A 16,551-nucleotide genomic window follows, 5' to 3' on the forward strand; every position below is an offset into this window, starting at 1 on the left:
CACTGGTTTTAGTGTTAGATACCTACCTTTTCGAAATCAAAGCTCCGAATGCTTAAAAAATTCAAAGAAATCAAATTCCTTTTTGGTTGTGAGAATTTTTTATTTAAGCATAAACTTGAGGTTTGCAATTTTTATTTTATTATAGCAGACTTGTGTAATATAATTTTTTTAAAGATTAAAAAATCATAAATTTTTAAAATTTATACATAATAATAATTATTATTTTGGGACCAAGGTGGTCCGTGTACTCTATGTGGAGCCGCCAGGGCCACACTACCATCAACGTGTCATTCTTTCCCCCAATTAATAGTAGCATGCACGCAAAGATCACCATCCAAATCATTAGCCAAACAAGAACCAAAAAAATAAAATCCATAGACACAAATAATGATGTCTTACTAAAGTCCTCGTAATTTTATTTTATTTTATATTTTCGTTACTGATTTACTCACTAATTTAACTTTCCTATACTGCTCAAACACAAAAATTCAGTTAGTACTCCTATACTAGCATAGGAGTACTACTAAACTCACTCACTCTCTCTCTCTCTGTCTCTCTATCTCTCTCTCTCTCTCTCTCTCTCTTTATATATATATATATATAGAAATGATATGTTTACAACATTTTTACAACAAATTTTAAGTGACATGTTGTTACTAGTTGTTATTGTTGTGGCAAAAAAGTAATCTTAGTGTTAGTTTCAAATTTGAACTAATAACAACTAACTACCTGTGATTTATTGTAAAATTATTGTAGACGTAACATCTCTCATATAAATAACTGGTCATCCAGATAAACTTAACTGAAGCCTGTATGGGCTCTTACGATACCGTTTTGATTACAAGATATTTGGCAGTTATTAGGACACCTGACATTAGGCCATTCGCCATGTAAAGTGGGTTCTTGGTGTTTCCACTTTCTTATTTTCTCTCACTTTCTTTCTCTATTGCTCTTTCATTTTCTTTAATTTTATTTCTCATTCAAATTAGTTTTCAACCTTTGGCTATAACTAAATTGAAATATATCAGAAGACTAATGCCAGCCCAGAAATTAAGTAGCAAGACTTATGTTGGCAATGGATGGTGGTATTGGTATGCAAGCTGGGGAATCTCGATACCTCGGGTTCTTGGCATTAGATTCTATGTTGTTCACACACAAGTTGGGACAAAAGGCTGCAAATTTGGCCAAAGAGAGGAAAATTCTGAAGAACCGTAAGGACTCTCCTCTAGAAACACCTCTACCCATGGCTACATTTCAGTCGAGCCAGCAGTTGAAAGACACTTGAAGCTTATTATGTTGTATATTAGTTTTAAACGATCAATGGCTCGCCCGTTTGAACAACATAAAATTTGATTTTGCAACCTATACAGATTAAAATGATAGCTCCAATAGTAATTAACGTTCATATGAAGAAATATCATATTCCCACGTGTCAATGGGGTGGATATAGATAACAATATTATTATTAACCAGCTCAAAGATCATCTAGAATACATCGAAACATTGATTGACAACATTGAATGACATTCGCACTAAATATTAAGAATTGTATCAAAATTTACATAGCTACCAAGTTTTTGCCACGGCACCCCTAAGCTTGTACTCCATGCGGTCTAGGAATTGAAAGTATAAAATTCTCCATTTTTTATTTAAAAGCAAAGGACTCCATAAAACCCAAAAACCAACAACAAATCCAAGTGTCATACTCACGTAGAACCAATCCACTTCAAGTCCACTTGTATCTTTGCTACCTTTGTTTTCAATGTGAGGGTTTACATCATTTAAACTACACTTATCAGTAAGCAGAGGTCCACAAAGTTTGTTCCCTACAAAACTAGAAGCATCGAGGCTCTGTAGCTGAGTGATGAAAGTTGGTTTCCAGAGAAGTCCATAGATTCCAGAGATCCCATAACACCTATACTCTCAGGAATCCTTCCAATGAAGGTGTTAAATGACAAATTTAATAATTGTAATCCTTGGAGACTAGTCACTTCTTTAGGGATCTCTCCTAAAAAATTGTTCCTTGAAAGATCTATGCTTTTTACCAGTCGAAGAATGGTGCCATACTCAACAATCTGCCCCTTTATCACAAGCATTGCACTTTCTAATTGCTCATTTTCAACCATTCCCATTGAGAATCCATATGAAATAAGGGCATCATGTGAATTGTCATTTGTGGTCATGGCACTGAAATTCTTAACACATCTAGGTATGCCTTCAACTAGCTTATTGCGTGAAAGGTCCAAAATTTGGAGTGAAGTTAAAGCACAAACTTCTTTTGGTATGCGACCATGAAAATTATTTCAGCAAAGGCTAAGAATCATCAAGTTTAAAAGTCTAAGCCCTATCCATGATGGTATGCTTCCAACAAATTCATTTTCACCAATATCAATGATAACCAACTCTTTACAATTTATCAAAGATGATAATAATTTTCCAGAGAATGTGTTGTTGTATAGGTGCAAATACCTAAGATCAATCAAAGACCCAACGGATGCTAGAATACTACCAGTGAAATTGTTGTTTCCCAAATTTAAGGCAGTCAAGCTTTGCCACATCATCCAACAATCAAATATTTCCCCAAATATAAGATTTTTTTCCAAGATCGAGATATTGCATTTGTTTGGGCACATTCATCTTGTAACACAAAAAGTGAGAAATAGATCCAGATAATAAATTGTTTGAAAGATCTAATATGCTCACATTTGAGGATATACAAGGTAATGGACCTTTGAAGCAATTTGAGCTCATATCAATCATTGAATCAAAAGAAAAGATCATTAGAATATTTGGAATCTGTCCATACATCATATTTTGAGACAAATTTAGATAATAAAAATGGCAAGATAAGTTCCAAAACAAAGGAGGAATTGCATCTGAAATGTTGGTGTTGGATATATCCAAATACCCAAGATGCTTTTGTAAACAAAGCCATGATGGAAATTTTGGCCTTAAATTCCATGATCTCAATACTAACATCTGCAGTTGAAAAGGAGGGATCCAATTATGACTTACTTCTAAAGTTAGTCGATTTTGAGATGCAAAAAGTTTTGTTAATCTTGTTAAATTAGCAAAATGAAGTTCATATACAACACCCTCCAACATATTGAAATCAATATTTAGAGATTCTAATTTGGAAAGTTGTCCAATACTATGAGGGAGAGTTCCATTCAATTGATTTTTTGCAAGGTCCAAGAATTTCAAAGATGAAAGATTTCCTATAGACTCTGGAATTGGACCCGAAATCGATGTGCCCCTTAAAGAAAGTTGGACCAGATTTTTAAATTGCCCAATTCGTTCACTAGTCAAATGACCAAAAAGTTGAGCTTTAGTCAAGTCCAGTATCTCTAGTCCATTTGAAGCACATCCTAATAAAGTTTCTAAGATTTCAAATATGTCTTGACTCCATTTGTTGTATGCCAAATTAATTTCCCTTAATTTACAGAGATTTCCCAATGATCTTGGTATCTTTCCCCCAAGTTCATTAATTGACAAGTTTATTTTGATGGCAGATGTTAGGTTTCCAGTAGAACTAGAGATTGTACCTTGCAAATTATTGGAGTGAAGGTTGAGAAACTCAAGACAACTAAAACTATACAACCAATTGGGAATTGAAGAGTTGAAAATGTTGCCAAATAGATCAAGGTGTACAACAGAAGTCATGTTTTGGAGACCAATAGGGAACGGACCTTGAAACCAATTGTCGGAGAGATCAAGGGAGGTGAGAGATGAAAAGCTAATATTGGATATTGGTAGGATGAAACCAGAAAGGTCACAATTTGACAATCGCAACTCTAACAAGGAAGGGAGTTAATTTGTTTGTCACCTGTAGCCAATCAGTGGCTTTGGTAAGATTTACACTACTCATTTCAAGGTATTGTATTAATGGAAGACCAAAAAGCCATTGAAGGTTCATGACATATAAATCTATATATTACTAAAAGCTGAAGTGTAGCATTTAATACTGCTGCTTTCATCTTGCATCATATTAGCTGCCACGTCATTTTTTTTTTTTTATATAAATATAATTTGTCCTACAATTTTAAAATGGTTTTTACAATTTTCAGACCTATTAATGCAGCTCACTACTTATTTATTTACTTCCACTATCACTCTATAATAAATCTGTATAATTAATCCAACCCACTACTTATTTTATCTTGCGCCACATCAGCTGCCACGTCATTTTTAAAAAATATATATAATTTGTCCTACAATTTTAAAATGGTTTTTACAATTTTCAGACCTATAAATGCAGTCCACAACTTATTTATTTACTTCCACTATCACCCTATAATAAATCCAGCTCACTACTTATTTATTTACTTCCACTATCACTCTATAATAAATCTGTATAATTAATCCAATCCACCTCTTATTTATTTAGTTCCACTATCAAGTTCAACCCAAAGCCTTTTCAATTCAACTTTAGGGTTTTATGTGAGCCTTTTTAGCTTAAAGGAAAAAAAAAAAAAAGTTGAAGCATTTCTCAAGCTTTAGGGTTTTTCTTTTTCCAATTTTCCTATAATTTTTTTTAATATTTACACTTTTCCAACCTTTCTCTGTCCCTTACCATTTCATCTCCCCATTACTTCTTTAATCTTTCTTCCTCATTTACCTTTTTATCTCTCCACTACCATCTACATTAATATCATTCTTCCAGTTTTCCTTCATCTTCCTTTATTTTTGTCTTTCTTATTCACACCCTCCTACTATAAATTTGTCACTATCTCTTCTATTCTATGCATAGTTTTCTCTCACAAAAAAAAAAAAAAAAAAAAAAAAAGGTTCTCTCTCACTCTCTCTCTAAATTTTTTGGTGGATTTTTTTATTTTTCTTGCATCTCTATTTTAGGTTGATAATTTTTAATATTCTTTAAAACTCTATTTTGGGTTAATGCGATTTAGTTTTGTTTTTTAAACTGTTGTTATTGTTGCTTTTTTTTTTTTTTTTTATTCTCTTTGATTGTTAAATATTATCCTATTGCATTTTAAAGAATTAAATATAGCACATAAAAATATAATATTATTCTATTATATAGCATAGTTTGGGTAATTTGGTATTTATTCTGTTACATAGCATATTTTTTACAGTGCTCAATTTAGATATTAAACTATGAGACTTTACTAATTTTCGTTTATTTTTTAATCCTTTATAGTGGACAAAGTACTCTTAATAGTTGTATTAGAAGTACTCTATAATGTCATTCATTTAAAGAAAAGTAAAGGTTAGCCAAACGAAAATAATCGAATAGGTGACAAATTTTAACTTTTGCAATTTTATTTTAATTATTATTATTTTATAACAATGCATGTATAGAAATTTAATTCTTAGATTTTGGTAATAATTGTTTATTTGATAATATGTTTTGGGTGGCCAAAATTATAATTTCTATAAAGAAAATAACCTTAATAGATTATCAAAATCAAAATTTTATCCTAATATTGGTTCAATTAATCATTGTTAAGTTTTATTAATTTTTTTTAGTTTACGTTTTTTTGTTATTTTAGATTATTCCTATATTACATTTATGATTGTTCCTATAATAAATAAAAATATAATTACGAAATACATTACTTATTATTAGATTAGTTTAAATTGCAAATTTTTTTTTTAATAAAATCACCATAAAAATAATTATCACGCGCAACGCGCAGATTCGCGGTTAGTTATTATAATAGCCCGCAACATTGAGACAGCGCAAGTTTGAGAGATTTCCAAGTTCATGAGGTATCAACCCCCAAATCCCGCATTAGAGAGATTAAGATATCTTAAGTTCTCCATTGAACCCAGGAATTTGGGAATTTGACTACCACCAAAATCATTGTAGCTGAGGTCTAAGTAAATCAAATGCTTCAAATCAAGTCGAGAAGGATTTATCTTACCACCCAATCTTGATCGCTCATAAGATGCAGAATCATCCCCCGAAGGCAAGCTTCTGAGATGGAGTTCACGGACATGACCAGTAACGTTGTGGCAGACAACTGCCACCCACTGACAACAATCTCCATCAGCAGCCCAAGAGACAAGCCGGTTTAAAGGATCTTTAAGATCTTGCTTGAACTTAAGAAGTTCCTGCCGCTCACTTTCTATGCAACGAACCTGATCAGACTCTCCACTGCTGAACTTAGGATTGATAGATGCTATACTGAGCAGCCCAAGTAAAAGGATTAATGTAACGGCTCTTAGTCTCAAGAAAAGGTCCATGATCAAAGATTTTGTAAAGGACAGCAAAGGTAATCCACGAAAATGCTACTGATGTCATGGTCATTTATAGGAGACGAAGACACCAAGGTCTTTTTGATTAGTATAGAGACGTGTAATAATAACTCTTTTGCTGAGTTTCTTTCGGCTTTCGGTTTCAATTTCCAGCTGAATTCGGAAGCTTCAGTGGAAAGCATATATACTAATCTTGATAGAGACATGACTGTAAGTCTTGTAGATAGGACCTTCTGTTTTGTGGTTGGGAACGAATTGAAGGTATCAATTTTCTTACCCGCCAAAGTGGAACGTTGATTGGGCTAGTTGGAAATTTCATCGCTTATTACTACAAATAATTGAGGTATTATTTATTAGGTTTGTCCTAGAGTTTTCTTTTTTCTTTGTGAGAAAAACCTTGAGGTAGAATTCGATGATTCGTACTAGAACATAGAATTTAAAAAAAAAAAAAATGGCGGAGTTGCAAAACAATAATTGATGTTATCCTCAAGAAAATCAAAAGCTTTTATTTATTTATTTTTTATTTGAAGAAAAATCAAAAGTTGACCAATGAGTCAAAGCACATGTAGCATGCGTGTGATGTGTCTTTTTCATGCTGGCAGAATTTTCTCGGCAAAGACTAATACCTAATTATTAACATGCACACTAACAAAGCGCATGAAGCATGCATCTTTCCATTGAATTCAACATTCATTCAATAGAATATAGAAAACGTTCGATTTGTTTTCCCCATTAATTTTATAGATAAAGGAGAAGCTGGAATTTAATATCCTGTTTTTTAGTACAAATTCAATTCCTAATGCACAGTTTTTTTTTTTTTTTTTAAAGCAAATATACACTGTGTTTTGTTTATTGATGTTGTGAAATTGTTGTAGGAACTGAAAGTTAGAATTAGAATTTCCACTATAAGTTAGAATTAGGGTTTGTAGTATAATCATAGTATTGTACTCTTATGAATAGAGGGACTGTTTTAATGATGAATAAATTTCTCCTAAAATTATCCAAATGGTATATATATATATATATATGATACTGATTCCATCCAACCTTAAGCACTGATTTCTAGAGATCTTTCAATTGGTGCTGACTCCAAACAGATGTAGGCGGATGCTTTGTAACGGTGCAAATTTATCATACATACAATATAAGAATAGATTAAAACCTATTGTTTTTGTGTTGGTACTTGATAATTGATATGGTGAAAATTCTATGCTAGCGTGCCTATAACTGTAGGGATGGCCATGGGTAGGGTATGGATCGGGTACACCCATACCCGACCCGAAAAGTTTACCCATGGATACCTGATTATCAATACCCATTAATATCCATACCCGAATCTTACTTGAATATATTATCCATGGATATCCATACCCTACCCTGTGGACTCAACAATCTTCCGCTACGGTGTGGACTCAACAATCTCCCGCTAGTGCTAAAAGCCAACTCTGAGGCAACTGTTGTCATAGGAATAGCCAAAATATCCCTAGCAATGCGTTGCAAGGTAGAATACTTACTAGCATTACGCTTCCACCAACCCAAAATATCAAATTGTTCAGTTCTAGGTGCCACTTTCTCACTAGTATAAAGTTCAAACTCCGATATAATATCCCTACTCCTTTGGCCTATGTTAGTAGTCGCATTACTAACAAACAAATCATAGTCCCTCATTGTATCATCATGTTCAGGTGCAGCACTTGATGTAGATGTAGAAGATGAAGCTTGAGAATAAATGACTCCTCTATCAATGTTTTCTAAGTCATACTCCGCAAACAACTCAAAAAGAAGGTTCTTAACCTTGTCAATTTCTTCGTTAGCATTACTACCATACATTTTATTAAAATAAAATGTCAATAACATCAATTTATATCTTGGATCTAAAACAATAGCCAAACTCATGATATCATGAACGTCACTCCAATATTTATCAAACTTAGCTAACATCTTTGCTCCCATTTTCTTAACCAACTCATCTTCACTTGAAAGCCATTGATTTAATTCCAACTTCAACCGAAAGACTGAAGGAAAATAATGATTAGCCGTAGGGTAGGCAGTACCAGAAAGCAACTCAGTAACTTTATGAAAGTAACCCAACTTCTCACAAACAATTTGTGCTACCTCCCAATCCCTATTAGTTGGAGCAGATTGATACTGAGGCTCACAACACAGTAAACGGGGAAAAACATCTTTATAAATCAAGACAGTTGAAAGCATCAAATATGTAGAGTTCCAACGAGTCCTGTAATCAAGTACCAATTCCTTAGTACTTGCAATATGTGATTGGCGAGATATTTTTTCAAAAATTTCTGTTCTTTTTGGTGATTGTGTCCAAATATATACACTACTTCGAACCTTCTCAATACCATCACCAATTACATTCAAACCCTCTTGAACAACCAAATTCAAAATATGTGCTGCACAACGCACATGCAACAATTTCCCACCTAAAATAAGTGAACTAGCTTGAAGCTTATCCGAAACAAGTTTCATCATGCCATCATTGTTGCTAGCATTATCTATAGTTATGGCAGATAACTTCAAATCAATGTTCCAATCAGAAAGACACTCCAAAAGGATTTTAGAAAGAGAATACTTATCATGTGGAGATGGCACACGAATAAACCTAAAAAAAATAAACATAAATATGATTAACTAAAGAAAGTAGAAAGTTAATAAGCTTGCCTAAGAATCTAAAAACTAGTACAACAAAATGACTCAAAGAAAAATAATACCTTATAACTCGGCTTTCCAAAGTCCAAGAGTCATTTATGTAATGCGCTGTGATTACCATGAATGACCTCTTACTGTTGTTTGCAGTCCACAAGTCCGTTGTGATTGCAACTTTACTTGCATTCTTGTCAATTTCTACCATAGTCTTCTGCTTCTTTTCATTATAAATTTTTTTGATATCTCGCTTCATTTTTTTTTTTTTTTTGCCTTTCTTTCCCTTTCTTTTTTCCTTCTTTCCCTTTTTCCCTACCCGGACACTCCAAGACATTCCCCTTTCTTTTCTTTTTTTTCTTTTTTTTTTTTCCCTTTTTCCCTACCACCTCCAAAACATTCCCCTTTCTTTTTTCTTTTTCTTTTTTCCTTCTTTTCCCCTTTTCCCTACCACCTCTAGAATGTTCACACTTTTCTTTTTCTTTTCTTTTTTTCCTTATTTCCCCTTTTTCCCTACTACTTCCTCCAGAAAATTCCAGTTGTCGCAGAGCTCTCTCTCTCTCTCTCTCTCTTTTTTTTTTGACAGTTCGAAAGCTACAAGGAAGAGAGAAGATCCCTTAAGTCTCAGCCACCATTGGGTTTGTATTTGATTTTGATTTTGGGTTTGGGTTATGGATTTTCAATTGATGGTTTAATTTTGAGTTGATTTTCTATGGATTTTGGGTTTGATTTTGAGTTGATTTTGTTTTGGGTTGATTTTGAGTTAGGTTTGGGATGGGTTGTCCAATGAGGTTTGAGTTTATTTTAAGTTGTTTTGTGTTAATTTTGAGTTATTTTTGGTGTCGTTCTGTTGATTTTGTGTTTGGATTATCAAATGTTGAAATGGGTTTTGTTGATTTTGTTGATTGTGGTGGTAGACCGGTGATAGTTGGGTGGTGCTGTGTTTGTAACAGCATAGTGAGGGCAAAGCAAAGAGAAGAGATGAGAGGCGTGAGTGAGCTTTATTGAAGGGTAATTTGGTAATTGCCCGAAGAGTCCAACAAATAGCTGAGAACGCGCATGGACTTTTTCTAAAATGGACCTCCAGAGCTCCATAATGGTTTGTGCGTTCTCAACCTTGGCCAAAACGCAACTTTTTTCCAAAATATTGCGTTTCATGCTGAACTAAACGGGCTTTCCACTCTAGCTTTCTTCAAAATGGGCTTTTTGGGTCCAAAATGTTGAAATAAACAGGCACTTAGTCAAGTCCAGTATCTCTAGTCTATTTAAAGCACATCCCAATAAACTTTCTAAGATTTCAGATATTTCTTGACTCCATTTGTTGTATGCCAACTTAATTTCCCTTAAGTTACAGAGATTTCCCAATAATCTTGGTATCTTTCCCCCAAGTTCATTAATTGACAAGTTTATTTTGATGGCAGATGTTAGGTTTCCAATAGAACTAGAGATTGTACATTGCAAATTATTGGAATGAAGGTTGAGAAACTCAAGACAACTAAAACTATTCCACCAATTGGGAATTGAAGAGTTGAAAATGTTGCCAGATAGATCAAGGTGTACAAGAGAAGTCATGTTTTGGAGACCAATAGGGAACGGACCTTGAAACCAACTGTTAGTGAGATCAAGGGTGGTGAGAGTTGAAAAGTTAATATTGGATATCGGTAGGATGAAACCAGAAAGGTCATAATTTGACAATCGCAACTCTAACAAGGAAGGGAGTTTGTTTGTCACCTGCAGCCAATCAGTGGCTTTGGTAAGATTTACACTACTCATTTCAAGGTATTGTATTAATGGAAGACCAAAAAGCCATTGAAGATTCATGACATATAAATTATTATAATAGCCCGTAACATTGAGATAGTGCAAGTTTGAGAGATTTCCAAGTTCATGAGGTATCAACCCCCCAAATCCTGCATTCAAGAGATTAAGATATCTTAAGTTTTCTATTGAACCCAAGAATTTGGGAATTTGACTACCACCAAAATCATTGTAGCTGAGGTCTAAGTAAATCAAATGCTTCAAATCAAGCAGGGAAGGATTTATCTTACCACCCAATTTTGATCCCTCATAAGATGCAGAATCATCCCCCGAAGGTAAGCTTCCGAGATGGAGTTCATGGACATGACTAGTAACGTTGTGGTAGACAACTCCCACCCACCGACAACAATCTTCATTAGCAGCCAAAGAGACAAGCCGGTTTAAAGGGTCTTTAAGATCTTGCTTGAACTTAAGAAGTTCTTGTCGCTCACTTTCTATGCAATGAACCTGATCAGACTCTCCACTGCTGAAAAAGTTTTTTTTCAAAAAGCTGAGTGTTTGGTAAAAGGTGTTAAAAAATGCATTTTGAAAAAACTGAGTGCTTGGCTGGCACTTATAAAAGTGGTGGCTTGAGTGGTAAATTACCAAAAAGGACAATGTAAATATAAAGGAGTTTGTTTCATACTTAAATCATCTACTTCATCATACTTAAATCAATTTTTCTCTTTCTAAAAAAATTATTTTTTTCTCACCAATATTAGCTAATAATAACCTACCACTTAAGATTTATGGTGAAAGTATTATGATAAAAATTGATATTGATTTTAATTTTAACGTAGTATTAAAATTATTTTTTTCTCTTTCTAAAAATATTTTTTATTCCCACCAATATTAGCTAATAATAACCTACCACTTAAGATTTATTATGAAAGTATTGTGAAAATATTGTGATAAAAATTGATACTTGTTAGGACATATGTGGTTCACTTGTTAAGAACATATATCATTGTTTTATGTAATTGGCTAATCCTTTGACAAAACGCACTTTACTTGTACTTGGGTAGATCTAAGATGTGTTGAAATACTTCAAGAAACCATGTTTTAAGATCAAGTGTTGAAGCCTTCAAGTTTGTTCAAGAAAACAAGCTGAAAGTGCAAAGCTACTAAAGCTCGACAGCTAGCATGTGTCGAGATTTAAGGAAGCTGTTTTGCCCGTGACTCGACAGCTATTTCGATAGATGCTCGACATCTTCTATTTGTCGAGATTTATAAAATCAGAATTTTTTATCTGATTTCTTGGGATCCGTGGATGTGTCTTTGGGCTTTCTTTTCTTCTAACCCTAGACATATAAAATGATTGTTTTAAGGGCCGTCAAAGGGTTCATAAGTTGTGCAAGCATTTAGAAAACTCTGCTCAAGCAAATTGTGACCTGAGACAAAGTTTTGACCTATTTCATCTCTTCTGAACAAGTTGCTGTGTATGCGCACCTTTGGGTTTTGTGACCAAGCATCTTCTTGATCGTCATTGTGAATGAACTGAAGAACTTTGCAGCCAACAAACTTCTTCTAGTTTGTGATTGAAGTCGCGTACTGGGATCCATGCAATTGGTTAGTCACGTACTTGGGAGCCATGCATCAAAAGGAAAAACTGTCACTACAGAATAAGTCCAATTGGGTATTGGGGTAAGAGTTTAACTGTAGGTTGGTAAGGTACTTGGGATTCTTTTACTTGTAACCGCTTGTTGTGATAATAATGGAGTTTTAGATGTGGTGACCTGAAAATCACCCAGTGGGGTTTTTGCCGTCAGGTTTTTCCCATTCGTAAACAAATCACTGTGTTATTTATTTTCCGCTACATAATTAGTTTATTAGTAATTTGTTTGTACTACCACGCGTTTGCATGTTTAATTGATTAATTAATAACTTGGCTAATTAATTAATTAACTTAATCACAATGGATCAATACATTTTTGGACTATCAATACTGATTTTAATTTTAATGTACTATTAAAATGATTTTTTTCTCTTTCTAAAAAAATTATTTTTTTCTCACCAATATTAGCTAATAATAACCTACCACTTAAGATTTATTGTGAAAGTATTGTGAAAATATTGTGATAAAAATTGATATTGGTTTTAATTTTAACATGCTATTAAAATTATTTTTTTCTCTTTCTAAAAAAATTATTTTTTCTCACCAATATTAGCTAATAATAACTTACCACTTAAGATTTATTGTGAAAGTATTGTGAAAATATTGTGATAAAAATTGATACTGAATTTAATTTTAACATACTATTAAAATTATTTTTTTCTCTTTCTAAAAAAAATTATTTTCTTCTCACCTATATTAACTAATAATAACCTACCCCTTAAAATTTATTGTGAAAAAATTGTGATAACATTTCCTTCTTCTCTTTTCCTTTTTTTTTCCCCTCTTTTTTTTATCCTCCACACATGGCATTTCTTTCTTTCTTTTTTTCCCTCTTTTTTTCTCCTCCAAACACGTACCCTTACTCTTTTATTTTTTATCCTTCTTTCCTCCTTTTTTTTCCCTACCATTCCTCCAAACTCTAGAACGTTCTAGAGCTCTCCTTCTTCCTCATTTTTTTTTTTTTTTCATTTTCTCTTAGCACTTCGTCTATAACACCCATGCACTTCTTCACCCTGATCTTCTTGATTCTTTTCTTTTTCTCTAAATTCAACCACTCACAAAGGGGATGATTCAGATCGGGAACTCTTCAACTTCTTCTCCAAACCTCCATAATCCATCCACTGCAAGATGGGTACAAACTCCATTTGAAAGATTTTGCTATATTTTGATTTTTTTTTTTTTTTTTTTTTTGTTTTGCATTTTGAGGAATCCTAATTTGCAATGGATTGATTTTTTTTTTTTTTTTTCTTAGCTGATTTGGGAATTTGTTATAGTTTTTTTTTTTGTAATTGGATTTGGAAATTTGTTATTGAGAGGGCAAAGGGCAGAGCAAAGAGATGAGAGGAATGAGGAATGGTGTGAAAGGGTAATTTGGTAATTGCCCAGTGAGTCCAACGGATAGATTTCAAACGCGCACGGGGCTTTTTCCAAAATGGAGCTCTGAGCTCCTTTCCCATCCTACACGTTTTCTTCACAAACCCAAAACACAACTTTTTCCAAAAAGTTGCATTTTGGTCTCAACCAAACAGGCTTTGGACATTGGCTTTTTTCAAAACGGACTTTTTGGGCTGAAAAAGTGGAAACAAACGGGCACTTATTCTCAAGAAAAGGTCCATGATCAAAGATTTTCTATATGACAGCAAAGGTAATCCACGAAAATGCTACTAATGTCATGGTCATTTATAGTAGACGAAGACACCTAAGTCTTTTTGATTAGTATAGAGACGTGAAATAATAACTCTTTTGCTGAGTTTCTTTCGGCTTTCGGTTTCAATTTCCAGCTGAATTCGGAAGCTTCAGTGGAAAGCATATATACTAATCTTGATAGAGACATGACTGTAAGTCTTGTAGATAGGACCCGCTGTTTTGTGGTTGGGAACGAATTGAAGGTATCAATTTTCTTACCCGCCAAAGTGGAACGTTGATTGGGCTAGTTGGAAATTTCATCGCTCATTACTACAAATAATTGAGGTATTATTTATTCGGTTTGTCCTAGAGTTTTCATTTTTCTTTGTGAGAAAAACCTTGAGGTAGAATTGGATGATTCGTACTAAAAAAACAAAAACAAAACATGGTGGAGTTGCAAAACAATAATTGATGTTATCATCAAGAAAATCAAAAGCTTTTATTTATTTATTTTGGGATAATTACAATTTACCCACCTGTGGTTTACCTCTAATTCTATGTGCCTACCTGTAGTTTCAATTTTGACACTTTGCCCACTTGAGGTTCTCACCGTGAGTGTGCCGTAACCCACCTCTCCACTTTTCGTTACTCTAACACAGAATAAGTAAAAAACAAACCCCAAAACGGATCAAAACACTCTCATTCAAATCTTGAACATGAAGGATATACCCAAAATAATAAAGATCAGAAAACAGTAAATACTAAAGACTAAGCAATAAACACTAAAGACTAAGAAATCAAGCTAATCTAAAATAAAGACTAAAGACTAAAGACATTACAATAAACACTCTCACAACACATAAGGCCCATTTTTCTTTTTCCTTTTTCTTTTTTTATGTGTGATCTGTTGTCCAAATCAAGCATATATACAAGGAAAGTGTAATCTGGTGTGTATTGGTGAAAAGATACAAGGAAAGTGTCCAAATCAAGCATATATACAATGGCCAAGATCTCTTCCCGGAACCCACAATCAACCACCAAACCTCACCCACGGCTCCGCTAAAGGCCATCGAAGAGGTCCTCATCAAGATCGTCGGCGCCATTCTCAACCTCATCGACAAGCACTACAGCGCTGAGGTTAAGAATGGCGATGACGCCGAGAATGGCAAGAGGATGACTGTGAGATCCCTGGCAGAGACAATCTTGTTGAGGATGAATGTGAGGTCCTCATCAAGATCCCCGGCGATCTCACAGTTGTCCGTCTCCGCCAGGGCGATGACGTCGTTGCCGTCCTCGCCCATGTTGCCGATGAGATCCAATGGCCTCTGGTGAAAGACGAAGCTGCCGTCAAGCTTGACCACTCGCATGGGGTCATGGTGCTGTGGGTGGACTTGGGTCCGTGGGTCTTGGGATTGAGATCCGTGGAGTGGTTGATTTGAGTGTAATTTTTCTGGGTTTGAGAAGTCTGGATTCGAAATTGGGGTTTCAAATATATGTCTGGGTTTGAATCCGTTTGTTCTTAAGTTCCTGGGATTGTATATATGCTTGATTTGAATTCGTTTGTTCTTAAGTTCCTGGGATTGTATATATGCTTGATTTGAATTCATTTGTTCTTAAGTTCCTGGGTTTGAATTCATTTGTTCTTAAGTTCTTGGGATCAAATGTTGTGCTATATTTTGGGGTTGTATTTTGATAGATTTATGTTTGATGGTATTGCTTGATTTGATATGTATTAGTTTTCTGGACGCATGTTCTTCATGTTTGTGTGTTCTTCATGTTTGTGAATGGTGAGAAATTAATACCATTTTAATCTTTTTTTCTTTCGTTTTTTTATTTTTTATTATTTATTTATTTATTTATTTATTTTGTTTGGGAGGAGAGAGATATAAAATGGGCGTAAAAAGACTTATTTACCCTTCTTTTTTAACAGAGGTGGGTTACGACACACTCACGGTGAGAACCTCAAGTGGGCAAAGTGTCAAAATTGAAACCACGGATAGGCACATAGAATTAGAGGCAAACTACAAGGGGTAAATTGTAATTATCCCATTTATTTTTTTTATTTGAAGAAAAATCAAAAGTTGACCAATGAGTCAAAGCACATGTAGCATGCGTGCCATGTGTGTCTTTGAAGTTTCCCTCATGTTGGGCAAAATTTTCTCGATAAAGACTAATACCTAATTATTAACATGCACACTAACAAAGCGCATGAAGCATGCATCTTTCCATTGAATTCAACATTCATTCAATAGAATATAGAAAACGTTCGATTTGTTTTCCCCATTAATTTTATAGATAAAGGAGAAGCTGGAATTTAATATCTAGTTTTTTAGTACAAATTCAATTCCTAATGCACAGGTTTTTTTTTTTTTTTTTTTTTTTTTTTTTTTTAAAGCAAATATACACTGGGTTTTGTTTGTTGATGTTGTGAAATTGTTGTAGGAGCTAAAAGTTAGAATTAGAATTTCCACTATAAGTTAGAATTAGGGTTTGTAGTATAATCATAGTATTGCACTCTTATGAATAGAGGGACTATTTTAATGATGAATAAATTTCTCCTAAAATTATCCAAATGGTATATATATATGATACTGATTCCATCCAACCTTAAGCACTGATTTCTAGAGATTCTCTTT

The 16,551-nt window shown here is 33.8% G+C and overlaps 1 protein-coding gene across 1 annotated transcript; it reads right to left on the minus strand.

Moving 5' to 3' along the window:
- Nucleotides 1–10,059: 10,059 nt before the first annotated feature.
- On the minus strand, nucleotides 10,060–15,282 carry LOC111991875 (receptor-like protein EIX2). Its single transcript, XM_065769222.1, has 4 exons — nucleotides 15,044–15,282; nucleotides 14,463–14,565; nucleotides 13,349–13,410; nucleotides 10,060–11,161 (listed from the first exon to the last, which is right to left on the minus strand). Exons 1-4 carry the CDS (start codon nucleotides 15,280–15,282, stop codon nucleotides 10,060–10,062), a joined length of 1,506 nt encoding a protein of 501 aa, XP_065625294.1.
- Between the last annotated feature and the right edge of the window lie 1,269 nt (nucleotides 15,283–16,551).

Source organism: Quercus suber, unplaced genomic scaffold (assembly GCF_002906115.3).
Source record: "Quercus suber isolate HL8 unplaced genomic scaffold, Cork oak 2.0 scaffold_1084, whole genome shotgun sequence".
In the NCBI taxonomy this organism is placed as follows: Eukaryota; Viridiplantae; Streptophyta; class Magnoliopsida; order Fagales; family Fagaceae; genus Quercus; species Quercus suber.

Bases quoted from the DNA above. Each gene is read 5' to 3' on its own strand.
- LOC111991875 (XM_065769222.1), bottom strand. From the start codon at position 15,282: ATGCGAGTGGTCAAGCTTGACGGCAGCTTCGTCTTTCACCAGAGGCCA. The intron at 14,566-15,043 runs GTAGTGCTTGTC...ATTCTGTGTTAG, and splicing joins CCATTCTTAACCTCAGCGCT to AGTAACGAAAAGTGGAGAGG. The intron at 13,411-14,462 runs GTAAACCACAGG...CCCATCTTGCAG, and splicing joins GTAGGCACATAGAATTAGAG to TGGATGGATTATGGAGGTTT.